Source organism: Oncorhynchus gorbuscha, unplaced genomic scaffold (assembly GCF_021184085.1).
Source record: "Oncorhynchus gorbuscha isolate QuinsamMale2020 ecotype Even-year unplaced genomic scaffold, OgorEven_v1.0 Un_scaffold_6146, whole genome shotgun sequence".
NCBI classification, from domain to species: domain Eukaryota; kingdom Metazoa; phylum Chordata; class Actinopteri; order Salmoniformes; family Salmonidae; genus Oncorhynchus; species Oncorhynchus gorbuscha.
This window is the reverse complement of record NW_025749812.1, coordinates 264-17,500: the sequence shown is the minus strand read 5'-3', so window position 1 is coordinate 17,500 and position 17,237 is coordinate 264. Positions and strand designations below refer to the sequence as shown.

The 17,237-nt window shown below is 45.5% G+C and overlaps 1 protein-coding gene across 1 annotated transcript in view; it reads left to right on the top strand.

The window, feature by feature from the left end:
- The window catches only part of LOC124029332 (probable E3 ubiquitin-protein ligase HERC1), a gene marked incomplete at its 3' end in the record, with an annotated part of 18,473 nt that extends 2,341 nt beyond the window's left edge, over positions 1 to 16,132 (top strand). Inside the window, exons 2-7 of the mRNA XM_046341093.1 lie at positions 540 to 761; positions 4,282 to 4,458; positions 6,014 to 6,128; positions 7,330 to 7,450; positions 11,628 to 11,799; positions 16,016 to 16,132. Coding sequence (XP_046197049.1) covers positions 540 to 761; positions 4,282 to 4,458; positions 6,014 to 6,128; positions 7,330 to 7,450; positions 11,628 to 11,799; positions 16,016 to 16,132 — 924 coding nt within the window. The remainder of the gene's footprint in view (positions 1 to 539; positions 762 to 4,281; positions 4,459 to 6,013; positions 6,129 to 7,329; positions 7,451 to 11,627; positions 11,800 to 16,015) is intronic.
- Between the last annotated feature and the right edge of the window lie 1,105 nt (positions 16,133 to 17,237).

Here is a 17,237-nt window from a genome sequence, read left to right as displayed (position 1 = left end):
TCTGTCTCTCTCTCTGTCTCTCTCTCTGTCTGTCTCTCTCTCTGTCTCTCTCTCTGTCTCTCTCTGTCTCTCTCTCTCTGTCTCTCTCTGTCTCTCTCTCTCTCTCTCTCTCTGTCTCTCTCTGTCTCTCTCTCTCTCTGTCTCTCTCTCTGTCTCTCTCTCTGTCTCTCTCTCTGTCTCTCTCTCTCTGTCTCTCTCTCTCTCTCTCTCTCTGTATCTCTCTCTCTGTCTCTCTCTCTGTCTCTCTCTCTGTCTCTCTCTCTCTCTCTCTCTCTCTCTCTCTCTCTCTCTCTCTCTCTCTCTCTCTCTCTCTGTCTCTCTCTCTCTCTGTCTCTCTCTGTCTCTGTCTCTCTCTCTCTGTCTCGCTCTGTCTCTGTCTCTCTCTGTCTCTCTCTCTCTGTCTCTCTCTCTCTGTGTCTCTCTCTCTGTGTCTCTCTCTGTCTCTGTCTCTCTCTCTGTCTCTCTCTCTGTCTCTCTCTCTCTCTCTCTCTGTCTCTCTCTCTCTCTCTCTCTCTCTCTGTCTCTCTCTGTGTCTCCAGGAGCCCCAGACTTTGTGGACCCTGCAGGGCAGCCCCTGTCCCAGCCGGCCCAGTCCTGGGTGTGGCTGGTGGATCTGGAGCGTACTGCAGGCCTGCTGGTGGGCCGCTGCCTGGGGGGCATGCTGCAGGGAGCACCCCCCTCTCTAGAGGAACAGGATACAGGCTACTGGCTGAAAACCCCCCTGTTCAGCAACGGGCTGGAGATGGACATCCCTCAACTAGGTATGAAACACGGCATAGTTAGGATCGATAGTGTAGATATTATATAGGGGCATTATTGGGCTCCTGAGTGGCGCAGCGGTCTAAGGCACTGCATCTCAGTGCTAGAGGTGTCACTACAGACATCCTGGTTCGAATCCAGGCTGTATCACAACCGACCGTGATTGGGAGTCCCATAGGGCGGCGCACAATTGGCCCAGCGTCGTCCGAGTTTGGCCGGTGTAGGCCGTCATTGTATATAAGAATGTGTTCTTTACTGACTTGCCTAGTTAAATAAAGGTCAAATAAATAAAAATTAAATAACTGACCCCCCCTCTAGATAACAGTTAGAAGTGGTTCCTATCTGATGACCCCCTCTAGATAACAGTTAGAAGTGGTTCCTATCTGATGACCCCCCCCCTCTAGATAACAGTTAGAAGTGGTTCCTATCTGATGACCCCCCTCTAGATAACAGTTAGAAGTGGTTCCTATCTGATGACCCCCTCTAGATAACAGTTAGAAGTGGTTCCTATCTGATGACCCCCTCTAGATAACAGTTAGAAGTGGTTCCTATCTGATGACCCCCTCTAGATAACAGTTAGAAGTGGTTCCTATCTGATGACCCACCCCCTCTAGATAACAGTTAGAAGTGGTTCCTATCTGATGACCCCCTCTAGATAACAGTTAGAAGTGGTTCCTATCTGATGACCCCCTCTAGATAACAGTTAGAAGTGGTTCCTATCTGATGACCCCCCCCCCCCCTCTAGATAACTATTAGAAGTGGTTCCTATCTGATGACCCCCTCTAGATAACTGATAGAAGTGGTTCCTATCTGATGACCCCCTCTAGATAATAATAATATATGCCATTTAGCAGACGCTTTTATCCAAAGCGACTTACAGATAACAGTTAGAAGTGGTTCCTATCTGATGACCCCCCCTCTAGATAACAGTTAGAAGTGGTTCCTATCTGATGACCCCCCTCTAGATAACAGTTAGAAGTGGTTCCTATCTGATGACCCCCCTCTAGATAACTGTTAGAAGTGGTTCCTATCTGATGACCCCCTCTAGATAACAGTTAGAAGTGGTTCCTATCTGATGACCCCCTCTAGATAACAGTTAGAAGTGGTTCCTATCTGATGACCCCCTCTAGATAACAGTTAGAAGTGGTTCCTATCTGATGACCCCCCTCTAGATAACAGTTAGAAGTGGTTCCTATCTGATGACCCCCCTCTAGATAACAGTTAGAAGTGGTTCCTATCTGATGACCCCCTCTAGATAACAGTTAGAAGTGGTTCCTATCTGATGACCCCCCCTCTAGATAACAGTTAGAAGTGGTTCCTATCTGATGACCCCCCCCCCCTCTAGATAACAGTTAGAAGTGGTTCCTATCTGATGACCCCCTCTAGATAACAGTTAGAAGTGGTTCCTATCTGATGACCCCCTCTAGATAACAGTTAGAAGTGGTTCCTATCTGATGACCCCCTCTAGATAACAGTTAGAAGTGGTTCCTATCTGATGACCCCCCTCTAGATAACAGTTAGAAGTGGTTCCTATCTGATGACCCCCTCTAGATAACAGTTAGAAGTGGTTCCTATCTGATGACCCCCTCTAGATAACAGTTAGAAGTGGTTCCTATCTGATGACCCCCTCTAGATAACAGTTAGAAGTGGTTCCTATCTGATGACCCCCTCTAGATAACAGTTAGAAGTGGTTCCTATCTGATGACCCCCTCTAGATAACAGTTAGAAGTGGTTCCTATCTGATGACCCCCCCTCTAGATAACAGTTAGAAGTGGTTCCTATCTGATGACCCCCTCTAGATAACAGTTAGAAGTGGTTCCTATCTGATGACCCCCCTCTAGATAACAGTTAGAAGTGGTTCCTATCTGATGACCCCCTCTAGATAACAGTTAGAAGTGGTTCCTATCTGATGACCCCCTCTAGATAACAGTTAGAAGTGGTTCCTATCTGATGACCCCCTCTAGATAACAGTTAGAAGTGGTTCCTATCTGATGACCCCCTCTAGATAACAGTTAGAAGTGGTTCCTATCTGATGACCCCCTCTAGATAACAGTTAGAAGTGGTTCCTATCTGATGACCCCCTCTAGATAACAGTTAGAAGTGGTTCCTATCTGATGACCCCCCTCTAGATAACAGTTAGAAGTGGTTCCTATCTGATGACCCCCCTCTAGATAACAGTTAGAAGTGGTTCCTATCTGATGACCCCCTCTAGATAACAGTTAGAAGTGGTTCCTATCTGATGACCCCCTCTAGATAACAGTTAGAAGTGGTTCCTATCTGATGACCCCCTCTAGATAACAGTTAGAAGTGGTTCCTATCTGATGACCCCCTCTAGATAACAGTTAGAAGTGGTTCCTATCTGATGACCCCCTCTAGATAACAGTTAGAAGTGGTTCCTATCTGATGACCCCCTCTAGATAACAGTTAGAAGTGGTTCCTATCTGATGACCCCCTCTAGATAACAGTTAGAAGTGGTTCCTATCTGATGACCCCCCTCTAGATAACAGTTAGAAGTGGTTCCTATCTGATGACCCCCTCTAGATAACAGTTAGAAGTGGTTCCTATCTGATGACCCCCTCTAGATAACAGTTAGAAGTGGTTCCTATCTGATGACCCCCCTCTAGATAACAGTTAGAAGTGGTTCCTATCTGATGACCCCCCTCTAGATAACAGTTAGAAGTGGTTCCTATCTGATGACCCCCCTCTAGATAACAGTTAGAAGTGGTTCCTATCTGATGACCCCCTCTAGATAACAGTTAGAAGTGGTTCCTATCTGATGACCCCCCTCTAGATAACAGTTAGAAGTGGTTCCTATCTGATGACCCCCCTCTAGATAACAGTTAGAAGTGGTTCCTATCTGATGACCCCCTCTAGATAACAGTTAGAAGTGGTTCCTATCTGATGACCCCCCTCTAGATAACAGTTAGAAGTGGTTCCTATCTGATGACCCCCCTCTAGATAACAGTTAGAAGTGGTTCCTATCTGATGACCCCCCTCTAGATAACAGTTAGAAGTGGTTCCTATCTGATGACCCCCCCTCTAGATAACAGTTAGAAGTGGTTCCTATCTGATGACCCCCCTCTAGATAACAGTTAGAAGTGGTTCCTATCTGATGACCCCCTCTAGATAACAGTTAGAAGTGGTTCCTATCTGATGACCCCCCTCTAGATAACAGTTAGAAGTGGTTCCTATCTGATGACCCCCCTCTAGATAACAGTTAGAAGTGGTTCCTATCTGATGACCCCCCTCTAGATAACAGTTAGAAGTGGTTCCTATCTGATGACCCCCTCTAGATAACAGTTAGAAGTGGTTCCTATCTGATGACCCCCCTCTAGATAACAGTTAGAAGTGGTTCCTATCTGATGACCCCCCCTAGATAACAGTTAGAAGTGGTTCCTATCTGATGACCCCCCTCTAGATAACAGTTAGAAGTGGTTCCTATCTGATTTCTTTTCATTCTGATCTGTTGTATTTATTCTCTGACGATGCTGGTCCGTACTGTGTTTTGTATGTGCCTCTTAGATAACTGCATCAGCTGGCTGTTAGAGGAGGCCCTCTCAGGGAACGAGGAGCAGAAACCAGTTGACTGTCCTCTGAGAGCAGACATGAGCGTCCTGGTGGAGCTGGCCCTGGGCTCCACGAAGGAACCCACCAACAGTCTCTGGAGCAACATGCAGGACTCCTACGCCACCAGCAAAGGTACCGGAGGGGGGGGGTGTCTGGATGACCTATAATACATGAGGGGGGGGGTCTGGGTTTAGTTTATTCAGTGTATTGAGTGATGCCTGCTCTCTGTTAAATGCTCCCACAGTGTATTGAGTGATGCCCGCTCTCTGTTAAATGCTCCCACAGTTTGAGTGATGCCCGCTCTCTGTTAAATGCTCCCACAGTTTGAGTGATGCCCGCTCTCTGTTAAATGCTCCCACAGTTTGAGTGATGCCCGCTCTCTGTTAAATGCTCCCACAGTTTGAGTGATGCCCGCTCTCTGTTAAATGCTCCCACAGTTTGAGTGATGCCCGCTCTCTGTTAAATGCTCCCACAGTTTGAGTGATGCCCGCTCTCTGTTAAATGCTCCCACAGTTTGAGTGATGCCCGCTCTCTGTTGAATGCTCCCACAGTTTATTGAGTGATGCCTGCTCTCTGTTAAATTCTCCCACAGTGTATTGAGTGATGCCCGCTCTCTGTTGAATGCTCCCACAGTTTATTGAGTGATGCCCAATCTCTGTTGAATACTCCCACAGTTTATTGAGTGATGCCCGCTCTCTGTTGAATACTCCCACAGTTTATTGAGTGATGCCCGCTCTCTGTTGAATGCTCCCACAGTTTATTGAGTGATGCCTGCTCTCTGTTGAATGCTCCCACAGTTTATTGAGTGATGCCCGCTCTCTGCTGAATGCTCCCACAGTTTATTGAGTGATGCCCGCTCTCAGTTTATTGAGTGATGCCCGCTCTCTGCTGAATGCTCCCACAGTTTATTGAGTGATGCCCACTCTCAGTTTATTGAGTGATGCCCGCTCTCTGTTAAATGCTCCCACAGTTTATTGAGTGATGCCCACTCTCTGTTGAATGCTCCCACAGTTTATTCAGTTTATTGAGTGATGCCCGCTCTCAGTTTATTGAGTGATGCCCGCTTTATCTGTTGAATGCTCCCACAGTTTATTCAGTTTATTGAGTGATGCCCGCTCTCAGTTTGAGTGATGCCCACTCTCTGTTGAATACTCCCACAGTTTATTGAGTGATGCCCGCTCTCTGTTGAATGCTCCCACAGTTTATTGAGTGATGCCTGCTCTCTGTTGAATGCTCCCACAGTTTATTGAGTGATGCCCGCTCTCTGCTGAATGCTCCCACAGTTTATTGAGTGATGCCCGCTCTCAGTTTATTGAGTGATGCCAGCTCTCTGTTAAATGCTCCCACAGTTTATTGAGTGATGCCCACTCTCTGTTGAATGCTCCCACAGTTTATTCAGTTTATTGAGTGATGCCCGCTCTCAGTTTATTGAGTGATGCCCGCTCTCTGCTGAATGCTCCCACAGTTTATTGAGTGATGCCCCGCTCTCAGTTTATTGAGTGATGCCCGCTCTCTGCTAAATGCTTCCACAGTTGAATCAGTCTATTCAGTTTCTTTTCAGTTCATTGGAGCATCCAGCAGTGTGTGGGCGTCCATCTTTCTTTCATGACAGATTAGTATAGTGTAGAATAAGCAGAGTATTAATGCTGCTGGGATATGTAGTGATGTCCATGTGTTTGTGTTCCAGACTGGGACAACGCCTCTCTCTGTAATGAGATCTTATTGGACACCGTGTCCAGGTTTGTCCTGGCTGCTCTGCTGAAGCACACCGGCCTGCTGGGCCAAGCCTGTGGAGAGGGCAGGTAATTCTACTGCACACCATCATGGTTATGCCTTCCCAATGGTGCCCTAATCCCTATATAGTGGTACTACTATAGACCAGAGCCCTATTCCCTATATAGTGGTACTACTATAGACCAGAGTCCTACTCCCTATATAGTGGTACTACTATAGACCAGAGCCCTATTCCCTATATAGTGGTACTACTATAGACCAGAGCCCTATTCCCTATATAGTAGTACTACTATAGACCAGAGCCCTATTCCCTATATATAGTAGTACTACTATAGACCAGAGCCCTATTCCCTATATAGTGGTACTACTATAGACCAGAGCCCTATTCCCTATATAGTGGTACTACTATAGACAAGAGCCCTATTCCCTATATAGTGGTACTACTATAGACCAGAGCCCTATTCCCAATATAGTGGTACTACTATAGACCAGAGCCCTATTCCCTATATAGTGGTACTACTATAGACCAGAGCCCTATTCCCTATATATAGTGGTACTACTATAGACCAGAGCCCTATTCCCTAAATAGTGGTACTACTATAGACCAGAGCCCTATTCCCTATATAGTGGTACTACTATAGACCAGAGCCCTATTCCCTATATAGTGGTACTACTATAGACCAGAGCCCTATTCCCTACATAGTGGTACTACTTTAGACCAGGGTCAGTAGGACTCTGGCACCCTATTCCCTACATAGTGCACTACTTTAGACCAGGGTCAGTAGGACTCTGGCACCCTATTCCCTACATAGTGCACTACTTTAGACCAGGGTCAGTAGGACTCTGGCACCCTATTCCCTACATAGTGCACTACTTTAGACCAGGGTCAGTAGGACTCTGGCACCCTATTCCCTACATAGTGCACTACTTTAGACCAGGGTCAGTAGGACTCTGGCACCCTATTCCCTACATAGTGCACTACTTTAGACCAGGGTCAGTAGGACTCTGGCACCCTATTCCCTACATAGTGCACTACTTTAGACCAGGGTCAGTAGGACTCTGGCACCCTATTCCCTACATAGTGCACTACTTTAGACCAGGGTCAGTAGGACTCTGGCACCCTATTCCCTACATAGTGCACTACTTTAGACCAGGGTCAGTAGGACTCTGGCACCCTATGTGGTGTCATTTGATACTACATGCCTTGTCTATTTCATGTGGCAGGCTGGGTTCACCAGTCAGTGTGTCTCTGTGTGTGTTTCCAACCAGGTACCAGCCTTGTAAGATGCTGGCTGAGGTCTACCGTTGTGTCTACAAGGTCCGGAACCGCCTGCTGGCCTGTAAGAACATGACCGTCGTCCAGACACGCTCGTCTTCCCGCGAGAGGAGGGTAAGTGACCCGGCTCTTCTTTCAGTAACTGGTCCGTTGGTCCATGAAACATCCTTCCAGTCCCACGTCAGGGTCTGCTGCCTTATTCCCACATCAACCCTTAAACCCCTCTACATCCTAGAGACACTTACGGCAACTGCTTCTTTGACCTCTAACCCCCACGGTCCTCATTTCAATTTAAAGAGATACTTCTGGATTTATTTATTTTACATCCCCAGAGGCAGATGAACTTGAAGATACTATTTTTATGTCTCTGCATCCGGTATGAAGAAAGTTAGCGGTAGTTTCGTGAGCCAATGCTAACTAGCGTTAGCACAATGACTAAAGGTCTATGGTATGTACTAGCATGCTAGCAGTGTGCAACATGTCACTAGTGTCTCCTTGTGATAGTTTGTCACAAAAACCTGTACTTGGCACTGATCACATTGTTTGGTCTATATTAACGTGTGTCCTGTCCTGTGCCTGATCACATTGTTTGGTCTATATTAATGTGTGTCCTGTCCTGTGCCTGATCACATTGTTTGGTCTATATTAACGTGTGTCCTGTCCTGTGCCTGATCACATTGTTTGGTCTATATTAACGTGTGTCCTGTCCTGTGCCTGATCAGATTGTTTGGTCTATATTAACGTGGGGGGCAGTAGTAAGCTAGCCAGGCTACTTGTCTTCTCAAGGGGGCAGTAGTAAGCTAGCCAGGCTACTTGTCTTCTCAAGGGGGCAGTAGTAAGCTAGCCAGGCTACTTGTCTTCTCAAGGGGGTAGTAGTAAGCTAGCCAGGCTACTTGTTTTCTCAAGGGGGCAGTAGTAAGCTTGCCAGGCTACTTGTCTTCTCAAGGAGGCAGTAGTAAGCTAGCCAGGCTACTTGTCTTCTCAAGGGGGCAGTAGTAAGCTAGCCAGGCTACTTGTCTTCTCAAGGGGGCAGTAGTAAGCGAGCCAGGCTACTTGTCTTCTCAAGGGGGCAGTAGTAAGTTAGCCAGGCTACTTGTCTTCTCAAGGGGCAGTAGTAAGCTAGCCAGGCTACTTGTCTTCTCACGGGGGCAGTAGTAAGCTAGCCAGGCTACTTGTCTTCTCAAGGGGGCAGTAGTAAGCTAGCCAGACTACTTGTCTTCTCAAGGGTAGCAAGCTAGCCAGGCTATTGTCTTCTCAAGGGGCAGTAGTAAGCTAGCCAGGCTACTTGTCTTCTCAAGGGGCAGTAGTAAGCTAGCCAGGCTACTTGCCTTCTCAAGGGGTGTCCTGTCCTGTGTAAGCAGCCAGGCTACTTGTCTTCTCAAGGGGGCAGTAGTAAGTTAGCCAGGCTACTTGTCTTCTCAAGGGGCAGTAGTAAGTTAGCCAGGCTACTTGTCTTCTCAAGGGGGCAGTAGTAAGTTAGCCAGGCTACTTGTCTTCTCAAGGGGCAGTAGTAAGCTAGCCAGGCTACTTGTCTTCTCAAGGGGGCAGTAGTAAGCTAGCCAGGCTACTTGTCTTCTCAAGGGGCAGTAGTAAGCTAGCCAGGCTATTTGTCTTCTCAAGGGGGCAGTAGTAAGCTAGCCAGGCTACTTGTCTTCTCAAGGGGGCAGTAGTAAGCTAGCCAGGCTACTTGTCTTCTCAAGGGGCAGTAGTAAGCTAGCCAGGCTACTTGTCTTCTCAAGGGGGCAGTAGTAAGCTAGCCAGACTACTTGTCTTCTCAAGGGGGCAGTAGTAAGTTAGCCAGACTACTTGTCTTCTCAAGGGGGCAGTAGTAAGCTAGCCAGGCTACTTGTCTTCTCAAGGGGGCAGTAGTAAGCTAGCCAGGCTACTTGTCTTCTCAAGGGGTAGTAGTAAGCTAGCCAGGCTACTTGTCTTCTCAAGGGGGCAGTAGTGTTAGCCAGGCTACTTGTCTTCTCAAGGGGGCAGTAGTAAGCTAGCCAGGCTTCTTGTCTTCTCAAGGGGGCAGTAGTAAGCTAGCCAGGCTACTTGTCTTCTCAAGGGGGCAGTAGTAAGCTAGCCAGGCTACTTGTCTTCTCAAGGGGGCAGTAGTAAGCTAGCCAGGCTACTTGTCTTCTCAAGGGGGCAGTAGTAAGCTAGCCAGGCTTCTTGTCTTCTCAAGGGGGCAGTAGTAAGCTAGCCAGACTTATAGAAGCTTCAGAAATTAGCTTCAATGTTTTTTATGTTGTTTTGGAACTAAGCTGTTCATTTCATACAGTACATGAAATGGTTTAGCTGTAATGAATAATTCATCATAGGTCTAATGGCAGTAATTTGACTCCATATCGTGGCCATAGATGAGCAAATGAACCCTGATATGTATGAAATTACATTTTAAAACAGTTTAGATGTAATTATAAAATATGGTTTTGAATTGGGAAATTTAAGGTATTCTATTATTATTATTTTGGTGTGTTATTTTTAAAATAAATTGAATATATTATATTTGTTATTTTGGTTCTACCAGTTATCAATTGTTCAACGTTAAAAAATTATTATTCTGTGACTTAACCTCTGGGATATTCGGGACGGTAGCGTCCCACCCTGCCAACAGCCAGTGAAAGTGCAGGGCGCCAAATTCAAAACAACAAAAATCTCATAATTAAAATTCCTCAAGCATACAAGTATTTTACACCATTTTAAAGATACAATTCTTGTTAATCCAGCCACAGTGTCTGATTTCAAAAAGGCTTTACAGCAAAAGCACCACAAACGATTATGTTAGGTCACCAAGTCACAGAAAAACACAGCCAAAGAGTGGAGTCACAAAAAGCAGAAATATAGATTAAATTAATCACTAACCTTTGATGATCTTCATCAGATGACACTCATAGGACTTAATGTTACACAATACATGTATGTTTTGTTCGCTAAAGTTCAGTTTACATTTGCGTGTTATGTTCAGTAGTTCCAAAACATGCAGTGATTTTGCAGAGAGCCACATCAATTCACAGAAATACTCATAATAAACATTGATAAAAGATACAACTGTTATGAATGGAACTTTAGATAAACGTCTCCTTAACCTCTAGTGACACCCCATCCCGTGAACGGGACCGTTGTCATCATCTGACACTAAATTAGCATAACGCAACGGACATAAATATTCCTTGAAAATATTCCTATTCATGAAAATCACAAATGAAATATATTGAGACACAGAACGCAACACCCTGCTACAACTCAACTCTCCGTGAAGTGAAAGAGGTATGGACTGTAGGCGTGAGTAAGGATGACAACAGACAGAATGTGGTACCGTTTACAAGGACTTTATTCCTTCACACGGTAATATGGGGAAAAAGGGCTGGACGGAACCAAAGCAAGGAAAGTAAATCTCAAAGCGTCTCCTATCTTACCTGCCTAACCAATACTTACCTAATTTAGCACCACCTGGTGCCCTAACCAAAATACAGGGGGTGGTCTGCCCAGGTCTTACCTATTGTGCCTAGACAATGAATATACTACGGGTATATGTATGCCCGCAGGCCTCTTGCCTAAGCACTCCCTAGGTGCCTTCCCCTTCCCCCCTGGGAACAAATGAAACAGGGGAACAAATAATTTCAGTCACCAAGAAGTTAAGCTAAAACACAATGTTTTGGCCGAGGTATTGTTGAGGTTTTGTTTTTCGGTATCGAGTATCGTGATACTAAACCTGTTATTCTGGTATCGTGACACTAAACCTGATATTCTGGTATCGTGACACCAAACCTGATATTCTGGTATCGTGACACTAAACCTGATATTCTGGTATCGTGATACTAAACCTGATATTCTGGTATCGTGACACCAAACCTGATATTCTGGTATCGTGACACTAAACCTGATATTCTGGTATCGTGACACTAAACCTGATATTCTGGTATCGTGACACTAAACCTGATATTCTGTGACACTAAACCTGATATTCTGGTATCGTGACACCAAACCTGATATTCTGGTATCGTGACACTAAACCTGATATTCTGGTATCGTGATACTAAACCTGATATTCTGGTATCGTGACACTAAACCTGATATTCTGGTATCGTGATACTAAACCTGATATTCTGGTATTGTGATACTAAACCTGATATTCTGGTATCGTGATACTAAACATGATATTCTGGTATCGTGACACTAAACCTGATATTCTGGTATCGTGATACTAAACCTGATATTCTGGTATCGTGATACTAAACCTGATATTCTGGTATCGTGACAACACTTTTAACGGGTGTCCTGTGTTGTGCCCGATCAGATTTCAGACAATCAGGACTCGCTGGAGATGGACCCCCAGGAGCACTCGTTCACGAGGACCATCGATGAGGAGGCGGAGCTAGAAGAGAGGACGGACCGAGAAAGGGAGGATGTGAATCAGGAGCAGGATGAGGAAGAGGAGGAGAGAGAGCACGAAGTCATGACCGCTGGGAGTGAGTGGTTCACTTTACTGCAATGACACAACACTCTCACTTAATGTACTCCTACCAGACTGTCACTGAACACACTGCTACCTACCAGACTGTCACTGAATAGACTATCACTGAACACACTGCTACCTACCAGACTGTCACTGAATAGACTGTCACTGAAAACACTGCTACCTACCAGACTGTCACTGAATAGACTGTCACTGAACACACTGCTACCTAGCAGACTGTCACTGAACACACTGCTACCTACCAGACTGTCACTGAATAGACTGTCACTGAACACACTGCTACCTACCAGACTGTCACTGAATAGACTGTCACTGAACACACTGCTACCTACCAGACTGTCACTGAATAGACTGTCACTGAACACACTGCTACCTACCAGACTGTCACTGAATAGACTGTCACTGAACACACTGCTACCTAGCAGACTGTCACTGAACACACTGCTACCTACAGACTGTCACTGAATAGACTGTCACTGAACACACTGCTACCTACCAGACTGTCACTGAATAGACTGTCACTGAACACACTGCTACCTAGCAGACTGTCACTGAACACACTGCTACCTACCAGACTGTCACTGAATAGACTGTCACTGAACACACTGCTACCTAGCAGACTGTCACTGAACACACTGCTACCTACAGTGCCTTGCGAAAGTATTCGGCCCCCTTGAACTTTGCGACCTTTTGCCACATTTCAGGCTTCAAACATAAAGATATAAAACTGTATTTTTTTGTGAAGAATCAACAAGTGGGACACAATCATGAAGTGGAACGACATTTATTGGATATTTCAAACTTTTTTAACAAATCAAAAACTGAAAAATTGGGCGTGCAAAATTATTCAGCCCCCTTAAGTTAATACTTTGTAGCGCCACCTTTTGCTGTGATTACAGCTGTAAGTCGCTTGGGGTATGTCTCTATCAGTTTTGCACATCGAGAGACTGAATTTTTTTTCCCATTCCTCCTTGCAAAACAGCTCGAGCTCAGTGTGGTTGGATGGAGAGCATTTGTGAACAGCAGTTTTCAGTTCTTTCCACAGATTCTCGATTGGATTCAGGTCTGGACTTTGACTTGGCCATTCTAACACCTGGATATGTTTATTTTTGAACCATTCCATTGTAGATTTTGCTTTATGTTTTGGATCATTGTCTTGTTGGAAGACAAATCTCCGTCCCAGTCTCAGGTCTTTTGCAGACTCCATCAGGTTTTCTTCCAGAATGGTCCTGTATTTGGCTCCATCAATCTTCACATCAATTTTAACCATCTTCCCTGTCCCTGCTGAAGAAAAGCAGGCCCAAACCATGATGCTGCCACCACCATGTTTGACAGTGGGGATGGTGTGTTCAGGGTGATGAGCTGTGTTGCTTTTATGCCAAACATAACGTTTTGCATTGTTGCCAAAAAGTTCCATTTTGGTTTCATCTGACCAGAGCACCTTCTTCCACATGTTTGGTGTGTCTCCCAGGTGGCTTGTGGCAAACTTTAAACAACACTTTTTATGGATATCTTTAAGAAATGGCTTTCTTCTTGCCACTCTTCCATAAAGGCCATATTTGTGCAATATACGACTGATTGTTGTCCTATGGACAGAGTCTCCCACCTCAGCTGTAGATCTCTGCAGTTCATCCAGAGTGATCATGGGCCTCTTGGCTGCATCTCTGATCAGTCTTCTCCTTGTATGAGCTGAAAGTTTAGAGGGACGGCCAGGTCTTGGTAGATTTGCAGTGGTCTGATACTCCTTCCATTTCAATATTATCGCTTGCACAGTGCTCCTTGGGATGTTTAAAGCTTGGGAAATCTTTTTGTATCCAAATCCGGCTTTAAACTTCTTCACAACAGTATGTCGGACCTGCCTGGTGTGTTCCTTGTTCTTCATGATGCTCTCTCCGCTTTTAACGGAACTCTGAGACTATCTCAGTGCAGGTGCATTTATACAGAGACTTGATTACACACAGGTGGATTGTATTTATCATCATTAGTCATTTAGGTCAACATTGGATCATTCAGAGATCCTCACTGAACTTCTGGAGAGAGTTTGCTGCACTGAAAGTAAAGGGGCTGAATAATTTTGCACGCCCAATTTTTCAGTTTTTGATTTGTTAAAAAGTTTGGAATATCCAATAAATGTCGTTCCACTTCATGATTGTGTCCCACTTGTTGTTGATTCTTCACAAAAAAAATACAGTTTTATATCTTTATGTTTGAAGCCTGAAATGTGGCAGAAGGTCGCAAAGTTCAAGGGGGCTGAATACTTTCGCAAGGTACTGTATTTCTAGTGAAAGGATGTGGATGTGATAGCAGCGTAGACTACAGGTCGTCACTACTGAGGGGGTGAACGAGGAAACTACAGTTAACAGCTGAAAACACACATTCAGAGTGGAGTTGACCTGCAGTTTATACCAGTTTGTCAGGTGTTGACCTCGTTGCTGCTTGCCACATCTGTCTCTGTAACTCTGGCTATGCCAAGGAGAACCGTTGAACAAGTTCAGTCCCAATAATATTAGATTTTTTTATGTTTGTAAAAATAATTAAAGGGAATTTGCTCCAAAACAAATCTGTGAGGTCTATTATGAGAAGGAATGAGGACTTGTATTCACGGGTTCAAAATAGCACCTAGCTCCTTCTCCTGACCTCCGACCCTACGATGCCACCAGCTCAAACCCAATAGCTGTAATCAATAGCAGGGCTATGGCTCCACCTAGCCGACCAATGGGCTCCCAAAGGTACAGGGAATAGGACAAAAGTACAAGGAATAGGACAAAGGTACAGGGAATAGGACAAAGGTACAGGGAATAGGACAAAGGTACAGGGAATAGGACAAATGTACAGGGAATAGGACAAATGTACAGGGAATAGGACAAATGTACAGGGAATAGGACAAAGGTACAGGGATAGGACAAAGGTACAGGGAATAGGACAAATGTACAGGGAATAGGACAAAGGTACAGGGATAGGACAAAGGTACAGGGAATAGGACAAATGTACAGGGAATAGGACAAATGTACAGGGATAGGACAAAGGTACAGGGGATAGGACAAAGGTACAGGGGATAGGACAAAGGTACAGGGAATAGGACAAAGGTACAGGGAATAGGACAAAGGTACAGGGAATAGGACAAATGTACAGGGAATAGGACAAAGGTACAGGGAATAGGACAAAGGTACAGGGAATAGGACAAAGGTACAGGGAATAGGACAAAGGTACAGGGAATAGGACAAAGGTACAGGGAATAGGACAAAGGTACAGGGAATAGGACAAAGGTACAGGGAATAGGACAAAGGTACAGGGAATAGGACAAAGGTACAGGAATAGGACAAAGGTACAGGAATAGGACAAAGGTACAGGGAATAGGACAAAGGTACAGGGATAGCTACAGGGATAGGACAAAGGTACAGGGAATAGGACAAAGGAACAGGGATAGCTACAGGGAATAGGACAAAGGTACAGGGAATAGGACAAAGGTACAGGGAATAGGACAAAGGTACAGGGAATAGGACAAAGGTACAGGGAATAGGACAAAGGTAGGTAATAGGACAAAGGTACAGAATAGGACAAAGGTACAGGGATAGGACAAAGGTACAGGGATAGCTACAGGGATAGGACAAAGGTACAGGGAATAGGACAAAGGTACAGGGAATAGGACAAAGGTACAGGGAATAGGACAAAGGTACAGGGAATAGGACAAAGGTACAGGGATAGGACAAAGGTACAGGGAATAGGACAAAGGTACAGGGAATAGGACAAAGGTACAGGGAATAGGACAAAGGTACAGGGAATAGGACAAAGGTACAGGGAATAGGACAAAGGTACAGGGAATAGGACAAAGGTACAGGGAATAGGACAAAGGTACAGGGAATAGGACAAAGGTACAGGGAATAGGACAAAGGTACAGGGATAGGACGAAGGTACAGGGATGGGACAAAGGATAGGACAAAGGTACAGGGATAGGTACAGGGAATAGGACAAAGGTACAGGGATAGGACGAAGGTACAGGGATGGGACAAAGGATAGGACAAAGGTACAGGGATAGGACAAGGGGGCCTGGGTTGTACAGCCTTGAACGAGTCTTACTGTAGTCTGGCAGGACTAGCCTGGGTTAGAGCCTCATTGACCTACGCCACGGCGTGGTTCGTCGCACAGCTACCCTTTTAACCCAGCGCCCTGTGTGATGTCTCTCTGTGTCTGTCTGTCGCACGGCACAGAAATCTTTCAATGTTTCCTCTCAGCGCGGGAGGCGGCGAGGACCCGAGAGAGGGAGAGGGCCAGCAGCAGCGCCGGGGGAGGCCTGACCTCAGGAGGAACCAGAGGAGGAGGGGGAGGTAAGGGAAGGAGGACGATGGGGAGGAGGAGGGGGAGGAAAGAAGGGGGAGGAGGAGGGGTGGTGGTGGGAGGGGGAGGTAAGGGAAGGCGGAGGAGGGGGAGATAAGGGAAGGAGGAGGAGGGGGAGATAAGGGAAGGAGGAGGAGGGGGAGATAAAGGAAAAAGAGGGGGATGGACGGAGTTGGGGGAGGTAAGGGAAGGAGGGGGAGGGAAGGGAGGAGGGAGGGAAGGAGTTGGGGGAGGTAAGGGGAGGAGGGGGAGGTAAAGGAAGGAGGGGGAGGGAAGGATTTGGGGGAGGTAAGGGAAGGAGGAGGGGGAGGAGGAGGAGGAGGTAAGGGGAGGGGGAGGATGAGGAGGAGATGGAAAAGGAGGGGTGGTGGTGGGGAAGGTTATTTCAGTATAATATGTAACTATGAGGAGGTGGGGCAGGTTATTTCAGTATAATATGTAACTATGAGGAGGTGGGGCAGGTTATTTCAGTATAATATAATATGTAACTATGAGGAGGTGGGGAAGGTTATTTCAGTATAATATGTAACTATGAGGAGGTGGGGCAGGTTATTTCAGTATAATATCATATGTAACTATGAGGAGGTGGGGAAGGTTATTTCAGTATAATATAATATGTAACTATGAGGAGGTGGGGAAGGTTATTTCAGTATAATATGTAACTATGAGGAGGTGGGGCAGGTTATTTCAGTATAATATCATATGTAACTATGAGGAGGTGGGGAAGGTTATTTCAGTATAATATGTAACTATGAGGAGGTGGGGCAGGTTGTAACCTATGGTTTTGTATGGTTGTAATGTATGGTTTTGTACTGGTTGTAATGTATGGTTTTATATGGTTGTAATGTATGGTTTTGTATGGTTGTAATGTATGGTTTTGTATGGTTGTAATGTATGGTTTTGTATGGTTGTAATGTATGGTTTTGTATGGTTGTAATGTATGGTTTTGTATGGTTGTAATGTATGGTTTTGTATGGTTGTAATGTATGGTTTTGTATGGTTGTAATGTATGGTTTTGTATGGTTGTAATGTATGGTTTTGTATGGTTGTAATGTATGGTTTTGTATGGTTGTAATGTATGGTAATTATGGTGTT